Here is a 20,880-nt window from a genome sequence, read left to right as displayed (position 1 = left end):
GTCACAGCAAACACACACACATAGCAGACACACGCCGATGCGTGCTGCACAGCAGGAGACCAACGAGCAAAAAAAGAGAATTTTGTTTACTTACCGTAAATTCTTTTTCTTATAGTTCCGTAATGGGAGACCCAGACCATGGGTGTATAGCTTCTGCCTCCGGAGGACACACAAAGTACTACACTAAAAAGTGTAGCCCCTCCCTCCGAGCATATACACCTCCTGGTTAACCAAATATAGCCAGTTTAGTGCAAAACCTGAAGGAGAGTAGCCACCCACAAGTAGAGATAGAGCAAGAACCGGAACAACCGGAGTCTGTCTACAACAACAGCCGGTGATAACACACGGAACAAGAAACTGCCAACAGGCAACAGGGAGGGAGCTGGGTCTCCCATTACGGAACTATAAGAAAAAGAATTTACGGTAAGTAAACAAAATACTCTTTTTCTTCATCGTTCCTATGGGAGACCCAGACCATGGGACGTCTCAAAGCAGTCCATGGGTGGGAATAAACAGAAAACTGAGAAGTAGGCGAAACCTAACTTCGCAAATGGGCGACAGCCGCCAGAAGGGTGCGTCTGCCCAAGCTCGCATCTGCCGAAGCATGAGCATGCCCTTGTAGTGATTCGAAAAGGCATGCAGACTAGTCCAAGTGGCAGTCTGACAGACCTGCTGAGCCGTAGCCTGGTGCCTGAAACCCAAGAGGCACCGACAGCTCTGGTCGAGTGTGCCTTGATCCCCCGGCGGGGGAGGCATTTGAGTACACTGGTAGGCATCGGAAATGGCCGACATAATCCAACGAGCTAGGGTCGGCTTAGAGCCGAGAGGCTCTTACGCCGACCTGTGGTCAGCACAAAAAGAGAGGTGCACCGCCTAAGAACAGCGGTGCGAGACACATAGATCCGGAGCGACCGCACCAGATCCAGGATATGCACCGCTTTTTCAAAGCGATGAACAGGAGCCGGACAAAAGGAAGGCAGGGAAATGTCCTGGTTAAGGTGGAGGAAAAACCACCTTAGGGAGGAAGTCCAGAGTCGGACGGAGAACCACCTTGTTTTGATGAAAAACCAAAAAGAGGTGACTCCGAGGAGAGTGCAGCCAAATCAGAGACTCTCCCGAGGGAAGTTATGGCCACTAGAAAAACCACCTTCTGTGAAAGACGAGACAAAGAAACCTCCCTAAGAGGCTCAAAGGGGGGTTTCTGGAAGCCGTGAGGACCAGATTAAGGTCCCAGGGATCCAAAGGCCGCCGGTAAGGCGGAATGATGTGAAATGCGCCCTGTATGAAGGAGCGCACCTGAGCCAGCCGGGCGATACGCCGCTGGAAACACACTGGCAGAGCCGAGACCTGTCCCTTGAGGAATAGTCCTAGCTGCAGACCGGACTGTAGAAAGGACCGGAGGGTCGGCAAGGAAAAAAGGCCAAGAAGCATGGCCGGAAGGGCGACACCAGGACAGGAAAATTCTCCAGGTCCTGTGATAGATGTTGGCCAAGGAATACTTCCGAGCCCGAGTCATAGTGGAGATGACTTCAGGAGGGATACCAGAAGTCGTCAAGATCCAGGACTCAAGAGCCACGCCGTCAATCTGAGAGCCACAGAATTCTGGCGGAAAGACGGACCTTGTGAGAGAAGGTCTGGACGGTCCGGGAGATGCCACAGCACCTCAACGGACAGATGGAGCAGGTCAGGGTACCAAGCTCGCCTGGGCCAGTCTGGCAATGAGAATGACCCGACGGCCCCCCATTCTGAACTTGCGCAGGTCTCTGGGCAAGAGCTAGAGGGGGAAACGCGTAAGACAGACGAAACTGGGACCAATCTTGAACCAGCACGTCTGCTGCAAAGGCCCGAGGATCGTGGGAGAGAAGATCCACCTCCGGAGTGCCCCACTTGCGGCAGATTAACCGAAACACTGCCGGATGCAGAGCCCACTCGCCGCTGTCCACGGTTTGACGGCTGAGACAATCTGCCTCCCAGTTTTCCACGCCTGGGTTGTGGACTGCGGATGTGGTGGACCTGGAATCCTCCGTCCACTGAAGGATACCAACAGTGCCAGGCGGCCGAGTGTCACGCCCTGGTGTTAATGTAGGCAACCGCTGTGGCGTTGTCTGGCTGGACTCGAATGTTCTTGCCCGCCAACAGGTGGTGAAAGGCCAAGAGAGCTAGAAGCACAGCTCTGATTTCCAGCACAGTGATCGAGAGGGCTGATTCGGACGGAGTCCAAGTGCCCTGCGCTCTGTGGTAGAGATATACCGCTCCCCAGCCGGATAGACTGGCATCCGTGGGGCGGATCAGCCAGGACGGGGCCAGGAAGGAGCGTCCCTGAAGAGAGAGGGGCCGAAGCCACCACTGAAGGAAGTCCCTGGTATGTGGCGACAGAGCCACTAACCTGTGCAAAAAGGAAGTCCGCTTGTCCCAACAGCGAAGAATGTCCAGCTGCAGGACGCAGATGGAACTGGGCAAGGGAACCGCTTCCATTGACGCCACCATCTGACCCAGCACCTGCATTAGGTGCCTGATGGAATGACGGCGGGGCCTCAGCAAAGAGCGCACCGCTAGTGGAGGGACTGCTGTTCGACTAAAGGCAGCTTCACAAGTGCCGGCAGAGTCTCGAATTGCATCCCTAGGTACGTGAGCTTCTGGGTCGGAGTCAGAGTGGACTTGGGCAGAATGACAAGCCACCCGAATTGGACTAGAGTGGCGAGAGTGAGCGAGGCACTCCGCTGACGGTCTGCACAGGATGACGCCTTGACTAGAAGGCCGTCCAGGAAAAGGTATGCCAACCCTTGGAGGTGCAGAACCGCAACCACTGCTGCCATGACCCTGATGAATACTCGAGGGGCCTTGGCTAACCCGAAGGGAAGAGCCACGAATCGGAAATGTTCCTCTCTGATTGCAAAACGTTGCCAACGCTGGTGCGAAACTGCAATTGGCACATGCAGATAGACATCTCTGATGTCGAGGATGCAAGGAACCTCCTTGGGTCATTGAGGCAATGACTGATCGGAGAGACTCCATGCGAAAAAGCCGCACCTGAACATGCTTGTTGAGAAGCCTGAGATCCAGGATGGGCCGGAAGGAACCGTCCCTTTAGGGGACTTGGTAGAGATTTGAGTAGAAACCTCTGAACCATTCCCAGGCGGGAACCGGTACAATTACTCCGTTGGCCTGCAAGGATGCCACGGCCTGAGAGAAGGCGGCGGCCTTGGAGCAGGGGGGAGTTGACAGAAAAAAATCTGTTTGGCGGGCTGGATAGAATTCTATCCTGTAGCCGTGGGAGATGATATCCCGCACCCACTGATCGGAGACGTGTTGAAACCACATGTCGCCAAGCGGGAGAGCCTACCACCGACCAAGGACGTTGCTGGCGCTGCCAGATAGTCAAGAGGAGGCTGCGTCAGTGGCAGCAGCTCCTGCAGTCTTCTGAGGACGCGGCTTCGTGCGCCAGTTGGGTTTTTGGTCCTTGGCTGAGTTAGTGGACGAGGCCGAGGGCTTAGAGGACGACCAGTTGGAGGAACGAAAGGAACGAAACCTCGACTGGTTCCTGCCCTGTTTTTGCTTGTGGCATGGAAGTACTCTTCCCGCCAGTAGCTTCCTGAACAATTTCATCCAGTTGTTCACCGAACAGCCTGGGCCCAGCAAATGGGAGCCCAGCAAGGGACTTCTTTGAAGAAGCGTCTGCCTTCCACTCTCGAAGCCACAGGATCCTGTGGATAGCGAGAGAATTGGCCGAAGCCACCGCAGTGCGGAGCCTCCAGCATGGCAGACATGGCATAGGATGAAAAGGCTGAAGACCTGGAAGTTAAGGCAACCATCTCGGGCATAGAGTCCCTGGTGAGGGAATGCATCTCCTCTAGAGAAGCAGAGATGGCTCTGAAGCCCACACTGCTGCAAAAGGTGGGGAGAACGAGGCCCCTGCCGCCTCATATACAGATGGCGGTCAGTGGAATCCTTAAGGGAGTTGCCATCAGCCACTGATACAACTTTCCGGGCTGAGAGTCTAGACACCGGAGGGTCTATCTTTGGTGAATGAGCCCAATCCTTGACCACCTCTGGTGGAAACGGAAAACGGTCATCAGAACCACGCTTTGGGAAGCGTCTGTCAGGACAGGCTCTGGGCTTGGTCACAGTGGCCTGAAAAACTGGAGTGGCTAAGGAACACACGCCTTGTTCTCTTAGGCAAGGTATACTGATGCTTTTCTGCCAGAGAGGGGTGCTCCCCTGATACAGGCGGATTGAGGTCCAGTACAAATATAATGGACGCAATCAAATCATTAGCATCTGCGTCACTTTCGGACAGATCAATGGGGTACATGGAGTAGCGTCCGAGCCCCCAGTAAAGGCATCCTCCTTGTCCTGCGAGTCAGCTCGTGAACCAGAGCCGCGGGACGAGGAAGGAAAGGGGACCCTGCGTCTCCATTTTAGGAGGACGGGGTCTGAGACCAGATGAAGAATCCTCTGTGAGCTTTGCTGAGCGAGCCGTAGCAGCAGAAGCGCCCTGAGAAGGGGGCTGATGCATGCTCAGCAGTGTCCGGGACAGCTGTCCCCTGGAGAGAGGGATTCTACCCAAGCCGGGGGTTCAGCCACCGGAGCCGGAGCAGCCGGAGGGACCACTGGGGATGAGCCTCCAGGCTGAGGCACCACTATGTTAGAGCAGGCATCACAATGTGGTTATGTGCTCGGTACAGGCAGTACGAGCCTACAGCAGTGCATATTAAGTACAGCCTTGCAGCCTTGCTCTGATGTGAGACATGCTGCTGAAGTGGGGGCTCTGGCCAGAATGACCCCCAGCAGAGTATATAAACAGTGTATATAAGCAGGTCCACAACCGGAGGTTGTGGCTTGCCAGACCGTTTGACATAGAGACATCTCTGTGCCCTCCAGATCCCACAGCCCGGACCCCCAGAGAGATGGCCAGCGCCGATCGCTGTCACAATGTGGTTATGCAGACATGCATGAGAACGCTGATAAAATGGCGCCGAAGCGAGGAGAGGGGGCGGGGCCAACTCTAAGAGCGGGATCGGAGGGCCAAGGAGATATACAGGGGAGGGAATATTTCCTCAGAGAGGAGTGTCCCTCCCCAGTGCTGAACAGTCGCTGGGCGGAGCCACACTGTCCCTCTGCATGATTGGCATGCAGGGGCAGTGAAAACGAAACTAGGCCTCAGGCGAAGCCGGGGCCTAAATTTAACGATGCAGCCGACGAGCAGGCACCATCGGCGCGGTTCTCAGGTAAAAACCAGAGAACCGGCCGGAAATGTCACAATAGATACACAGCACACTCTCCCCAACAATAAAGTACAAGGGACCCCCCGATAATAACGTCTCAGATACTTAGCTTGTGAGACGCAGGGCCAGGTCCCTGAGGGATGAGTGCTCCGTCCGGCAGGATCCTGAAAGGGCTGCGGATGGAGACCGGTCTCCTGCAAGGCAGGAAGAACCGTGCTGGCTCCCACTTCAAGCCAGAGCCCGAGGGATGGTGAAGGAGCGCGGCATGCAAAGGCTACAGCCATGAAATCAACCTTAACAGCACCGCCGACACAGTGGGGTGAGAAGGGACATGCCGGGAGTCCAGGCTTGGACCCGCTTTTCTTCAAACTCTTTCCAAAAATCAAAATCAGATGAGAATGCATGTGTGGATGTGTGCCTCCTGAACACAAAGCATTGAACTGGCTATATTTGGTTAACCAGGGGGTGTATATGCTCGGAGGGAGGGGCTACACTTTTTAGTGTAGTACTTTGTGTGTCCTCCGGAGGCAGAAGCTATACACCCATGGTCTGGGTCTCCCATAAGGAACGATGAAGAAAATGAACCATCATTATTTAAGACTTGCTGATTATATTATTATTCAATCTGCTAACCTAGATACACATTCTAGACTACCCGATACGTTAGAATCGGGCCACCTTCTAGTTAAACATAAGAGCTGAGCATGTGCAGTGAAAAAAAAAAAAGGGAATCCGCAGCTCAAAAAATGCTATATGCAGCGTTCCTGCCGCCCAACGGTCAGTCGTTCCACGACTGATCTGTCACGTGGCGGATACAACGCAGACACATTAGTTGCAATCCGTTGTCCATACAAGTCTATGGGAAACAGCGCAAGCCATCAACGGATTGCGCTGTTATCCAATGCGGCGGGTTGCGACTAGCGCAAGTGTGAAAGTACCCTTGTCTACTTATTTTAGCAAAACTATAGCCATAGTTTATCAGAAATAGATCACTAAAAGGACTAGTAAACCAGCTGCCATGTAGTCCTCCATATTCATGAGCTCTGTATAACCCCGCCCCACCACGGATTGGCAACTTTCTGCCAATGTACAGTATATACAGAAAGCTGCCATAAGTGGTGTACGTGGGGCTATACACAGCTCAGCATTCAGAGACTGTTAGATCTGCAGCAGATAAAACAGTGATTTTATCAAAACTACAACAACTGGCAAAATAAGTGCTACATCTCGGGAATCAGGGTCTCTGCCCCTACATCCTGCTGATGCCAGATTTGATACCAAGAATCTGGTCATAAGATTTCATTTAAATCCTGTATTTATTAACCATTCCCTCCACTAAAAAAAAAAATATATATATATATATATATATATATATATATATATATATATATATATATATATATATATATATATATATATATATATATATATACACACACACATACACTCCTCTGCACCAAGTTTCCCAGCACTTGCATGACATTATTACGTAGCATGAGCACCGCAGCCGAACATTGCCCGCTAACTGGCAAAATGTCATGCGGTAGCTGGAAACCCTGGAATAGCGTTGCTACAGGAGGGGAGTATAAGCTTTTTTTTTTTCTTTTTCTTAAATCAATTAAGCGTTTGGCCAGCTGCTGGATAATCCCTTTAAAAGGGAATCTGTCACCAGGTTTTTCCACCTAACCTGAGAGCAGCATAATATAGAGACAGACACTTTGATTCCAGCGATGTGTCACTTACTGGGCTGCTTAGTGTTGTTTTGATAAAAATCGCTGTTTAATCAGCAGTAGATTATCATTAGAGGACTACTTGGCGTGCTGCAGCATATTCATGAGCTCTGTATAACTGCTAGATCTGCACCAGAAAAAAAACCCATTGATTTTATCATAATGACAACAAACAACTCATTAAGTGACATCGCTGGAATCAGGGTCTCTGTCTATACATTATGCTGGAAAGAAAAAAAAACTGTGGAAAAGAAAGCGCAATAGGGTCTTACCCAGGTGATGGAAAGGGTGAAATCAGGTATTAGACTCACCTATAATGGTTGTGCCAGTCACAACCACTATGCACACATGTAGGAATCCAAGTCCGACAGCAGTCCCAAATCTGGCTGATAACCGAAAGTAAACGGGAAACAGGTTGTAAATCCGCGCCAAGGACTCAGAAGATTCAAAAGGAGATTCATGCTTCTTTTATTGGCATGCACATGTCTACGCGTTTCAGGAGTCACCGCTCCCTTCGTCAGGACAGCAAGCAAGGAACATCAAATCTGTTACAAGCAGAATCTGAGTAGTATAAAAAACCTTTGTGGTGACATCATCAGACCACCCACTGTTTGAAAAAAACGTCAAAGGCACACCCATCCTGAGTCAGCATGACGTACTAATAGCAAGTGATACAATACAGATCAAAAAACAATGAAAATAAGTTCATTCCACATTGCATTTAAACACAATCCTTAATCAATTGTGCCCGGCAGAAAAAGCGTTAAGGAGTCCTAAGAAAAAAGGCAAAAAAATAATGCATTAGTGAGAGTTTTTTTCTTTTTCTTATTTCTTCCTTTTTTGTCTTTTTCCTTCTCCTGTCATCTACATGTTTACACTAAATTGCAACATACACATTGATTTCCTAGATTCCCAGGACTGTTTTTTCGGTCCAAAACTTTACGCACGAGCAGATTGCTCTGTGGTTAAATACCCTGCTCCACTCCTCCCGTAATTCTGACCCTGGTTCAAAACATATGAACCAATTTTTCTTTTTGCCTTTTTTCTTAGGACTCAACGCTTTTTCTGCCGGGCACAATTGATTAAGGATTGTGTTTAAATGCAATGTGGAATGAACTTACTTTCATTGTTTTTTGATCTGTATTGTATCACTTGCTATTAGTACGTCATGCTGACTCAGGATGGGTGTGCCTTTGACGTTTTTTTCAAACAGTGGCTGGTCTGATGATGTCACCACAAAGGTTTTTTATACTACTCAGATTCTGCTTGTAACAGATTTGATGTTCCTTGCTTGCTGTCCTGATGAAGGGAGCGGTGAATCCTGAAACGCGTAGACATGTGCATGCCAATAAAAGAGGCATAAATCTCCTTTGAATCTTCTGAGTCCTTGGCGCGGATTTACAACCCGTTTCCCGTTTACTTTCTGTTATCTACATTATGCTGCTCTCAGATGAGGGATACAAAAAACTGGTTCAAAACATTAACCATGACATACAAAGCCATGCACAACCTGTCTCCTCCCTACATCTGTGACCTAGTCTCCCAGTACCTACCTGCACGCAACCTTAGATCCTCACAAGATCTCCTTCTCTGCTCCTCTCTTATTTCCTCTTCCCACAATCGTGTACAAGATTTCTCCCGTGCATCCCCCATACTCTGGAACGCTCTACCTCAGCACATCAGACTCTCCCCTACCGTGGAAAGCTTCAAGAGGAACCTCAAGACCCACCTCTTCCAACAAGCCTACAACCTACAATAGCCCTCAGCCCAGTAGACCACTGCGCAACCAGCTCTGTCCTCACCTATTGTACCATCACCCATTCCCTGTAGACTGTGAGCCCTCGCGGGCAGGGTCCTCTCTCCTCCTATACCAGTCTGTCTTGTACTGTTAATGATTGTTGTACGTATACCCTCTTTCACTTGTAAAGCGCCATGGAATAAATGGCGCTATAATAATAAATAATAATAATAATAATAATAACTGGTGACAGATTCCCTTTAATGAGATTTACTCAACCAAATGTGTTTTGCAGATTAAGAGACCGTAATGGAATTCTTTATGGAGATGATGGGAAGCTTTCCCCTGTTTGCCTTATTTAGACATTCAATCTTCTTTTGGATGAAAAAAATGAATAGTGGCATTATCTCCTGTGGGGTGAGAGTATCCTTAGAAATAAAGAAAAGACACCTACTTGCAAACCGCTCCAATTGTAAAGCCAGGAGGTAGAGTTGTTGGTAAATCTTTCAGCGAATGAACGACGAGATCAACCCTGGAATACAGAGAGGACACATGGAATGGAGGCATCTTCTATGCTCACAATAACATCATGGCTTCCATTTTCCAGGATCTATAACTAACGTATACTGACACCCTACAGATTAGCACGGCGTCCTGCATGGTTCTGCCATGTAAAGAGCAGCAGAGTGGGAGGCTGCATGTAAGAAGCCTCATGGAAACCCAAAATATCCAATATGATCAAACAAATGAGGGACTTACTCATTTCTCTCCAGAGCGTTCTCCAGCTCCTTTGTAAATAGACTTTTTTCACCAATCTGGAAAGAAAAAAAGTAAAAGTATATATATTGTGTACAGTGTCCTTTGCTTTGCAGACATGGCACGTGCTCTTTCTTGGATAAGACAACCGCCTTCACACAGATAAGAGGACCAGACGCTTATCATCCAACTTGGCTGAATAAGAATAAAGAAAACAGCACCACACTTGGTCACAGGTTGTGCATGGTATTACAGCTTTTCGCCACTCACTTTAAACGGAATCTGTCAGCAGGTTTTTGCTACCGCATATGCGAGCAACATGATGTAGGCAAAGAGATCCTGAATCCATTGATATATCACTTAGATTACTGGCTGCAGCCGTTTTGACAGTCAAAAATGTTAGATTTAGTAATGCAGCAGAGCTGAGAATGTTGTGCCCACCCACACTGGGCTCTCTGTGTACAAAGTCTAGACAGTGAGGTGCTAATCACAAGAGGGATTGTGTCGGACAATATGGCAGGAGGCAGCAAGTAACAGCAATGATAAGGTACTAGTTATAAAACACTCAGTTTAAGGCTGGTGCCACACTGGGATTACTGCGATCCCCTTGCATGACATCCGACGCGCGCTGGCAGTACAGCAGAGCAGAGTGTCATGCGAGTGTCCCTGCGACTGAAGTCCAACCTTGCGAGCGGACCTCAGCTGCGGGGGGAGGGAGGGATTTATCTCCCTCTCTCCTCCATAGCCGGCTATTGCCAGTCTCACACTGCACTTGCGGTACACCGGTGTACCGCCAGTGCAGTGCAATTTTTCTCTCACCCCATACACTTGAATGGGTGCGAGAGAAACAATGATCGCATTACAATCGCAGCATGCTGCGATTGTTTTCTCAGTCCGATTAGGGCTGAGAAAATAATCGCTCATGGGTGCTGGCACAAAGGCTAATATTGGTCCGAGTGGAATGCGATTTTTTATCACACTCCACTCGCACCGATTTTCATGCCGTGTGGCTTAGGCCTAAGTGAACAACAGCACAGGAAGAGGTGACATGTGGTACATTCTTGAATTCTGTGTTACCCCCTATATCATGTTGTCCTGAGATTACATAGTAAAAACCTGCTGACAGATTCTCTAATAGAGCTGAGCTGTAACACTGTACAACCCAGGGACAGGTATGCAGCTGATTCAGGAAATGTTTTCCTAATGTGTTTCGTTTAAAAAAAAAGCCCTAATGTAACCAAAGCCATGAATGTAATCAGAAGAAGACTTCGAATTGAGCATTTGTTGCAACTGACCCATAAAGAGCCATACATATGCTATACTGCACCTTCCTGGAGGAACCAGGTGACTTTTTGATGCTCCCTGGTAATCCACACTCCACTCACCTTCGATAAAGCAGTATCTAAAATCTTGTCTCCCGTTGTGGACATGGCAACTAAAACAATGGAATGCACAAAAGTGAGAAATAAGCGTTGTGTCATTGGTTTGCACTAAACCCTTTATTAGTATACGTTCTGAAGAACCTGTATATTCCCTAAGGGTATTTCACGTTTTGTTTTTGCCATGTTTTCCCACAAACACCAGTGTTTTACAGTACCAGCAATGTGACTGAGCTGTATGTAGTCTCATGTGCACATGGCTTATGTTTTCCTTACCGATCTGAAGCATTTCAATTCTTTCAGCATTTTTCAACCATCAAAAAGTGAAAGAAAAAAAAAAAGAAAAAAAAAGCAGATTTTAACCCTAGAACGCACAACCACAGAAATCTACCATAGAAAACAAGTAACCTAGCAGGCCAGCGAGGCCCCAATTATGCGTTCTAGGGTTACGCAGCTTTTTTCCTGCCATCACTGATGGTGTGGTAAAACAAGTGCCCTTATCAAGTCAGTATGGAATAAGCCTTTACTTACCAATTTCAAAGTGAGCCTCCGGAAACTGGTTGCTCAGCATTTCTACAACGCTGTCCGTCTGGATCCGCGCCAGCTGTGTGGAGACCGCGCAGATTAGACGCACATCATATGCAGCCACTTCACGGTCAGTAAAATACAGCCACATTTACACGCTCCATTCTGCTAATTACATATGAAATACCCCCGCACGATGCAATGATGGTGAATATGATCTGCCGCTCCCCGTGTAGTCTGCATATTGCAGGGGACAGAACATCACCCGTTCAGTAGATACACAGGCAGTAATGGAAAGGAGCATTCGGTGAGTTATCGGGGACTTATCTCACATGATTTCATTCAAAAGAGGCAAGTTGGTGATAAGACAGAAGAGCGTATAGTATGTTACTGTCACCGAAACACGGACGTGACGAGAATACTCATTAAATTGTATTAAAAATGAAGGGTATGGCATGGAAAAACAGCACCTAGTGTTATCAATAAATACCACATGTACAGCCCGGCTCACCTGACTTTTCCTTGTACCAACTCGTATGACATTTCTTTGTTCCTGCAAAAAAAAAAAAAACAGCAGAGTATCTATGATTCATAGATATAACCCAGACAGAGACAGACATGGCCACTAGATCCGTCAGACCAGGTTCACATCAGTGTTTCAAGTTCTGCTTCTTCATTACTTTGCGGCAATAGACACAAAAAAAAAAAAAAAAACTTATGCAAGAAAAAGGCCCCTTCTTATGGTGGACACAAGTGACCCCAGACAAGCCCCACCGAGTATAATGGGGTCCGTTATTTAAGAAGCAAAAATGCAGAAAAGCATCTAATGTTGCCGCATCTGTGCAATATCCAGAAGTCCATTACTACGGTATGTCTCACACATTACCTGCACATTCCTGTTCTCCATTTTACCAGTTCGATGGTCCTGAGCTCCACGTGTCTTCTCTCATTAACAGCCCTTACTACAGTGACAGTCCGGAGGATATGAGAGGGACAATGTGGTCACCCTGATAAAATGGAAGAGGCAGGGGGTGGGATAGATAGTCAGCAGGACCCCACCCCGCTGGATAATTCTACCTGGGACCTGCACTGTTATCAGTGGGGCTCAGGCCGGACTTGAATTCTTATAACCAAAGCGGAGTATATGGCACAGGAACTGTTATCTGGGCACAGACGGGCGACTCCCCAGCTACTGCTGAGCTGCAAAAACGAGTGCTCCCGACTGTCCCATCACACGTCTGTGTGACAAGTATGCTGAATACATGAATGGCTCGGGCTGGCAGGGCTGTGGCTGACATTTTCGTTCACTTACAAGAGTTTCAGAAAACTAATTCTACTTTTTTTTTTTATAACTGCAATTTATTCTAGTTCTGGATTCAATGAAGGGTATAATGTGCGCCACTCTAAAAGCTTATATAGTGATTATTGCCATCATTTTCCAAACCTCGTACTATAAAAGGCAGCAAAAGACAGCAGCGCTGGAGAAGAGATCAGTGACCGATCCACCTTCTACTATAAAGGCGGCAAAGGACAGCAGCGCTGGCGAAGTGATCAGTGACCGATCCACCTCCTACTATGAAAGGTAGCAAAGGACAGCAGCGCTGGAGAAGAGATCAGTGACCGATCCACCTCCTACTATAAAAGCGGCAAAGGACAGCAGCGCTGGAGAAGAGATCAGTGACCGATCCACCTCCTACTATAAAGGCGGCAAAGGACAGCAGCGCTGGAGAAATGATCAGTCACCGATCCACCTCCTACTATAAAGGCGGCAAAGGACAGCAGCGCTGGAGAAGTGATCAGTGAGCAATCCACCTCCTACTATAAAGGCGGCAAAGGACAGCAGCGCTGGAGAAGTGATCAGTGACCGATCCACCTCATACTATAAAAGCGGCAAAGGACAGCAGCGCTGGAGAAGTGATCAGTGACCGATCCACCTCATACTATAAAGGCGGCAAAGGACAGCAGCGCTGGAGAAGAGATCAGTGACCGATCCACCTCATACTATAAAGGCGGCAAAGGACAGCAGCGCTGGAGAAGTGCTCAGTGACCGATCCACCTCATACTATAAAAGCGGCAAAGGACAGCAGCGCTGGAGAAGAGATCAGTGACCGATCCACCTCATACTATAAAAGGGTCATCCCACATCAAGTGGACCAGTTTTAAAAATCGTCCCCACTCGACCTTCTCCGATTTTGTTGAAAATTTATAAGGATGTACATGTATGTTTGAAAAAAGAGGTTCTGTAAATTTTTAGGTCCAGATCTCAAATACATTGGGCACTGTTGACCTTTCACTGGAGGTCCCACCAAGCCTGCGGCTTCAGCTAAGAGGATTTTGCAAACTTTGGCACATAGCCATTACAGTTCTATACTGGTTATGATGCTGAAATTTGGCATACTAGCTCAACTTTTGCTGCTAAACACGATATAATTATTACCGGCTATGACAAAACAATATTTCGGCTGCAATTTTGTGTCAAAGTAGCTTGTAAAACGCCTCGCATAAAATTTATGCCTAACTTTGCCCATATATAACTCAAGACCAAAAACCAATAGTAACTGGTGCTTTGCCCTGTACACCAAACATCTACATGACTTTGCATTGCTGCAATATCACGGTCAAAGCATATGTATTTGTGGAAATATTCACACCCACATATGATGACAAACTTAAAAAACCCGAATTTTACATATTTTTAGGTCAAATTTCTCAAAAAGGGTATCCCTAAAATATATTAATTCTGATATCATTAGAAAGAGCACATTTTTCTCTACAAGGATCATTAGGGTTTCTTATTTGGAGTCTCTCAGTTTAAGAAAAGAAAAATGCCACTGAACATGGTGTTATTTATTAATACGCAATGAACGGTAACTGCACTATTCAAACCCTTGCGTTGGTCCATGGTGGGTATACCACAACCAATTCCCTAAGAATTGGTCTTATAATCCTATTAAGAATTGTAATAATGCTGTCTTTCGAGAATTGGCAGCCCCATTGCCTAGGAGCCATGGCTGATAGCCGTTCAAGGCCAGCCACGGGCGGTCTCTTTATCACAGGTTCCAAAGCCTGAGGGTGGGTGTCTTTGCCTAGGATCCCAAGCCTAATATTGGGTATCTTTTGTTGGTTCCCAAGCCATAATGTTCAGTCTAAGTGGTCTGGAAATGTTGCTGAATTTGCAACATAATGGGTTCAGAGAAGCTGTATTGTCGGCCCATTGCTGTTGCAGCTGGTGCTGCAATTATTGCAATGATCGACTGCTTGGGAATCCAGCATGTATCATTTCTCACAGGCCAGTGAAAGAAGCTAGCTGGTCCATGAGGATGCATAAAATGTATTAATGAATCATGGTCGTCGACTGAAATTTCAAAAATATTTCCAATCCACCAGTTCCTATTGTAAATGCAGGCAATGTATTGCCCTGGCTGGAGGTTTGCAATTGGCACAAAAGGCATTTCTGATCTGACAGATCTATCTACATGGGCAAGGAAAGATGATGGGTCATTTCACACCCTTGAAATGTGAATCTTTTTGTCATCAATTGGCACAAACTGGTGATGTTCTTTTGTTCCAGCAATTGTATGTCCATCTTTGAACCTTTCCTCTTGATCTACCCGTATTTCGTCAATTTTTTTCTTTTGGAACAAAAAAAAAAAAAAACAAAAACTTGATTCCATGCAGTTGCTTGTTGCAAAAGTTGAATAAATCCACCGTGGTCAGTATTTATTTGGTTTTCAGTTGGGCGTTGAAGACTGGCACGAGCTGCCAACCTCTTTGCTGTCCCTCCAATCCCATCACAGGGCGACTTTCCATGACTGGTACCAAAAAAATTCCATTCAGCGCTGATATTGAAATCAGCATTGTGGTGGCACAAGTTGAGAAAACTTTTGAAGTTTTTGTACTGAGCTGCAGATCCATCGCTGAAGTAGTGGATATGACGAATCCCATAGATGAGAGTCTTGAGATACTCCACAATTACTGTTAAGAAAGTGTGGACTGCAACTGTGTCATGTCGTGAGCAATCACTGGTTATTATTAGTTATTATTATTAGTCAATAACTTTTCATAAATAAAAAGGTTTATATGTTTTTGATTATAATAGACATTGCCAGCAACAATACAACTCTGTAACATGATAAGAATCTGAAAATCAAACAAAAAATCAATGCATTACGCACATAAATAACACCAAGTTCAGTGGCATTTTTCTTTTCTTAAACGGAGAGACTCCAAAAAAAAAAACAAAAAAAAAAACCAATGATCCTTGTAGAGAAAAATGTGCTCTTTCTAATGATATCAGAATTAATATATTTTAGGGGTATCCTTTTTGAGAAATTTGGCCTAAAAAAATAGGTAAAATTCGGCTTTTTTAAGTTTGTCATCATATGTGGGTGTCAATATTTCCACAAATACATATGCTTTGACCGTGATATTGCAGCAATGCAAAGTCATGTAGATGTTTGGTGTACAGGGCAAAGCACCAGTTACTATTGGTTTTTGGTCTTGAGTTATATATGGGCAAAGTTAGGCTTTACTTTATGCGAGGCGTTTTACAAGCTACTTTGACACAAAATTGCGGCCGAAATATTGTTTTGTCATAGCCGGTAATAATTTTGTGTTTAGCAGCAAAAGTTGAGCTAGTTTGCCAAATTTCAGCATTATAGCCAGTATAGAACTCTAATGGCTATGTGCCAAAGTTTGCAAAAGACTAAATTACTTACCGGTAATGGGATTTTCCTGAGTCCACGAAAGCACCCACGAGAGAGGGATCCGCCCCCTTCAGGACAGGAAACCTACAGATAAAAAAGGGGCAGTCCCCCTCCCTCATCAGTTGGTTGCAGAGAACCGGGAGAGGAACCGCCAATGAATGAATATACAAAACAGACAAATCCCAGGACACCAAATGGTGAAAAACAAACAAGAAAGGGCAGGGGTGTAAAGGGTGCTGTCGTGGACTCAGGAAAATCCCATTACCGGTAAGTAATTTAGTCTTTTCCTTTCGTCACAACAGCACCCACGAGAGACTTAGAGAGAATACACTCAGAGGGTGGGAAAACCGCGCGAAGGGCCAAGCCTCCAACGGAAGACAGTGGAAGAACAAAGGCTAGCCGGCAGAGCCCGGAAAAGGCGGACGGAGAGGACCAGGGCGCAGCCGTACAATACCATCGATGGAGACACTGGCCACAGCCACCCAAGGGGGAGGCCACCGCCCAGGAGAAGGATCCGACACCGAAGAGGCCAGAGGAACTCGCTTCACCACAGACGAGAGGGAGACAGCATCCCACAGCCATCGGGACAAGGGACGCCACGCCACGCGAGGACCACAGCCGGAATCCTGAAAGACAAAGAACAAAGACCAACCCCGCCGCCAAGGGGCCGACCTAGCGACATAGGCGAGGACAGAGCCCCCCCCACGATCGGGCAGCGAAACGAAGGAATGGAGAAAGCACCCAGCGCGGGAAAAAAACCCGAAGACACCCCGCGCGGCAGAAGAACAACCTGAACCGGAACACCCCAAGGAAGGGAGGACCAACGGACAGGGCCGGACGGGCGCCAACACGCCCGGCAGAAGCAAGGGCGACCAAGAGACAGAGGAACAGGGACAGCACCGTACCGGACGAGGAGGAGAAGAGACTCAGAGGCGAAGCAGGAAGCCCGAGGCGCCAGGCCAGGTGGAAGGCCAGGGAGGCGCAAGGTAGCAGAGGCGCAAGGCAGGAGCACCGCAAGGAGCAAGCACAAAAGCGCAAGGCCTAGAGACGCAGGACGAGAACACAGGCCCACACGACCCGGAGACCCCGAGGCCAAGAGGCCAAGAGGACCCGAGGCCCCGAGGCCCAGAGGCCAAGAGGCACAGAGTCCAAGAGGCCCAGAGGCCCCGAGGCCCAGAGGCCAAGAGGCACAGAGTCCAAGAGGCCCAGAGGCCAAGAGGCACAGAGGCCAAGAGGCACAGAGGCCAAGAGGCACAGAGGCCAAGAGGTCAAGAGGTACCGAGGCACAAGGGCCAAGAGGCACAAGGGCCAAGAGGCACAAGGGCCAAGAGGCACAGAGGCCAAGAGGCACAGAGGCCAAGAGGCACAGAGGCACAAGGGCCAAGACGACAAGGCCAAGAGGCACAGAGGCCAAGAGGCATAGAGGCCGGAGCCAGGAGGCACAGGGCCAGGAGGTCCAAGCCAGGAGGCTCAGAGGCCAGGAAGGCACAGAGGCCAGGAAGGTACAGAGGCCAGGAAGGCACAGAGGCCAAGAGGCACAGAGGCCAAGAGGCACAGAGGCCAAGAGGCACAGAGACCGGAGCCAGGAGGCACAGAGGCACGAGGCCAGGAAGCCACACAGAGGCCAGGAAGCCACACAGAGGCCAGGAAGCCACACAGAGGCCAGGAAGCCACACAGAGGCCAGGAAGCCACACAGAGGCCAGGAAGCCACACAGAGGCCAGGAAGCCACACAGAGGCCAGGAAGCCACACAGAGGCCAGGAAGCCACACAGAGGCCAGGAAGCCACACAGAGGCCAGGAAGCCACACAGAGGCCAGGAAGCCACACAGAGGCCAGGAAGCCACACCGAGGCCAGGAAGCCACACCGAGGCCAGGAAGCCACACCGAGGCCAGGAAGCCACACAAAGGCCAGGAAGCCACACAAAGGCCAGGAAGCCACACAGAGGCCAGGAAGCCACACAGAGGCCAGGAAGCCACACAGAGGCCAGGAAGCCACACAGAGGCCAGGAAGCCACACAGAGGCCAGGAAGCCACACAGAGGCCAGGAAGCCACACAGAGGCCAGGAAGCCACACAGAGGCCAGGAAGCCACACAGAGGCCAGGAAGCCACAGAGGCCAGGAGGCCACAGAGGCCAGGAAGCACAGAGGCAGAAGGTACAGAGGCAGGAGGCACGAGGCCAGGAGGCGACCGAGGCGCGCGGCCAGGAAGCACAAGGCACAGAGGCAGGACACACAGAGGCCCGAAGGCAGGAGGCACCGAGGCCAGGAGGCACAAAGGCCCGAGGCCAAGAAGCACAAAGGCCCGAGGCCAAGAAGGCACAGAGGCCCGAGGCCAAGAAGGCACAGAGGCCCGAGGCCAGAAGGCACAGAGGCCCGAGGCCAGAAGGCACAGAGGCCCGAGGCCAGAAGGCACAGCGGCCCAAGGCCCGGAGGCACAGCGGCCAAAGGCCAGGAGGCACAGCGGCCCAAGGCCAGGAGGCCCAGCGGCCCAAGGGCAGGCAGCACAGAGGACCAAGGCCAAGAGGCACAGAGGACCAAGGGCAGGCAGCACAGAGGAACAGAGGCACAAGCCAGGAAGCACGAGGCCCGGAAGCACGAGGCCAAGAGACACAGAGGCCCGAGGCCAGGAGGCCCGGGGGCCAGGAGGTACAGGGACCAGGAGGCCAGGAGGCCCAGAGACCCAAACCCAGGAGGCGCAAAGGCCAGGAGGCCCAGAGGCCGGGAGGGCCAGAGGCCGGAGGCCAGGAGGGCCCGAGGCCAGAGGTCAGGAGGGCCAGAGGCCAGAGGTCAGGAGGGCCAGAGGCCAGAGGTCAGGAGGGCCAGAGGCCAGAGGTCAGGAGGGCCAGAGGTCACAGAGGCCAGGAGGCCCAGAGGTCACAGAGGCCAGGAGGCCACAGAGGCCAGAAGGCTCAGAGGCCACAGAGGCCTGGAGGACACACACAGGCCACACAGGCCACATGGGCCAGAAAACACACAGGCCACATGGGCCAGGATACACAGAGGTCACAGGGGCCCGGAGGCCACAGGGGCCAGGAGCCCACAGGGGGCCACAGGGGCCAGGAGCCCACAGGGGGCCACAGGGGCCAGGAGCCCACAGGGGGCCACAGGGGCCAGGAGCCCACAGGGGGCCACAGGGGCCAGGAGCCCACAGGGGGCCACAGGGGCCAGGAGCCCACAGGGGGCCACAGGGGCCAGGAGCCCACAGGGGGCCACAGGGGCCAGGAGCCCACAGGGGGCCACAGGGGCCAGGAGTCCACAGAGGCCACAGGGGCCAGGAGTCCACAGAGGCCACAGGGGCCAGGAGTCCACAGAGGCCACAGGGGCCAGGAGTCCACGGAGGCCACAGGGGCCACAGGGGGCCAGGTGATCACAGAGGCCACAGGGGCCCCGGGGCCATGCGGTAGAATCCAGCTCCAAAAGCCCGATCCCGGCCCGATGCCACGCACCGACCCCGGACTGGCGCAGGCAGAGACTCCGTGACGATCCTCCGTGCACTGCCGGGTCACCGCCGAGGAGACAGAGCGTGGACGCGGCCCCGGACACATCGCACCCGCCGTGCAGCCGGAAGGCGCAGCCCGCGACACAGGGAGAGGCGCCGGCCTCCGTGCACAGACAGCAACTTACCGATCACGCCGCGTCCGGCTCAGGAGGGAGGGGTCCACGGGCCTCACCAGGAACCTGCCCGGTCCACTCCCCCGGAAGCGCTCCTGTGCACTTCCGGGTCACGAGAGCAGAGAGCGTGCGCCGACGCGGCAGGGCCCCCCTGCTGTACCACAGAGGCCAGGCGTGCGCATGTGCAGGCGTTATTACCCTGGAGGCAAAGCCGAACCAAAGGGAAGAGGACGAGGTGCACCGGAGGACGGAGTCCACGAGGGGAGCTCCACCGACCGTGCTTCTGGACCCTGAGCTCCGCCGTTCCCTCGGAGACCGCATGGACTCAACCGGACCCAGGTACTGTAGGTTCCTCTCCATGCAGGACAGGAAACCAACTGATGAGGGAGGGGGACTGCCCCTTTTTTATCTGTAGGTTTCCTGTCCTGAAGGGGGCGGATCCCTCTCTCGTGGGTGCTGTCGTGACGAAAGGAAAATCCTCTTAGCTGAAGCCGCAGGCTTGGTGGAACCTCCAGTGAAAGGTCAACAGTGCCCAATGTATTTAAGATCTGGCCCTAAAAATTTACAGAACCTCTTTTCAAACATACATGTACATTCTTATAAATTTTCAGCAGAATCGGAGTAGGTCGAGGGGACCACTGGTCCACTTGACATGGAATGACCCAAAAGGTAGCAAAGGACAGCAGCGCTGGAGAAGTGATCAGTGACCGATCCACCTCCTACTATAAAGGTAGCAAAGGACAGCAGCGCTGGAGAAGTGATCAGTGACCGATCCACCTCCTACTATAAAGGTAGCAAAGGACAGCAGCGCTGGAGAAGTGATCAGTGACCGATCCACCTCCTACTATAAAGGCGGCAAAGGACAGCAGCGCTGGAGAAGTGATCAGTGACCGATCCACCTCCTACTATAAAAGCGGCAAAGGACAGCAGCGCTGGAGAAGTGATCAGTGACCGATCCACCTCCTACTATAAAGGCGTCAAAGGACAGCAGCGCTGGAGAAGTGATCAGTGAGCGATCCACCTCATACTATAAAAGGTAGGAAAGGACAGCAGCGCTGGAGAAGTGATCAGAGAGCGATCCACCTCATACTATAAAAGGTAGGAAAGGACAGCAGCGCTGGAGAAGTGATCAGAGAGCGATCCACCTCATACTATAAAAGGCGGCAAAGGACAGCACTGGAGAAGTGATCAGTGACCGATCCACCTCC

The 20,880-nt window shown here is 50.4% G+C and overlaps 1 protein-coding gene across 2 annotated transcripts in view; it reads right to left on the bottom strand.

Moving 5' to 3' along the window:
- HMBS (hydroxymethylbilane synthase) overlaps positions 1-20,880 on the bottom strand; it is a 37,794-nt gene that overhangs the window by 12,525 nt on the left and 4,389 nt on the right. The window contains exons 1-6 of one of the 2 annotated variants that reach the window (XM_075328714.1): positions 12,240-12,411; positions 11,865-11,906; positions 11,360-11,432; positions 10,835-10,884; positions 9,453-9,508; positions 9,148-9,225 (exon numbers count right to left, since the gene is read on the bottom strand). In XM_075328714.1, the coding sequence (XP_075184829.1) occupies positions 9,148-9,225; positions 9,453-9,508; positions 10,835-10,884; positions 11,360-11,432; positions 11,865-11,906; positions 12,240-12,260 (320 nt within the window). In that variant the 5' untranslated portion in view covers positions 12,261-12,411. Of the gene's footprint in view, positions 1-9,147; positions 9,226-9,452; positions 9,509-10,834; positions 10,885-11,359; positions 11,433-11,864; positions 11,907-12,239; positions 12,412-20,880 lie in introns of those variants that run through there. The other variant, XM_075328715.1, reaches the window with a different exon arrangement.

Source organism: Anomaloglossus baeobatrachus, chromosome 11, assembly GCF_048569485.1.
Source record: "Anomaloglossus baeobatrachus isolate aAnoBae1 chromosome 11, aAnoBae1.hap1, whole genome shotgun sequence".
Classification (NCBI taxonomy): Eukaryota; Metazoa; Chordata; class Amphibia; order Anura; family Aromobatidae; genus Anomaloglossus; species Anomaloglossus baeobatrachus.
Note: the sequence above shows the minus strand (reverse complement) of the source record. Positions and strands in the feature narration are given on the sequence as shown.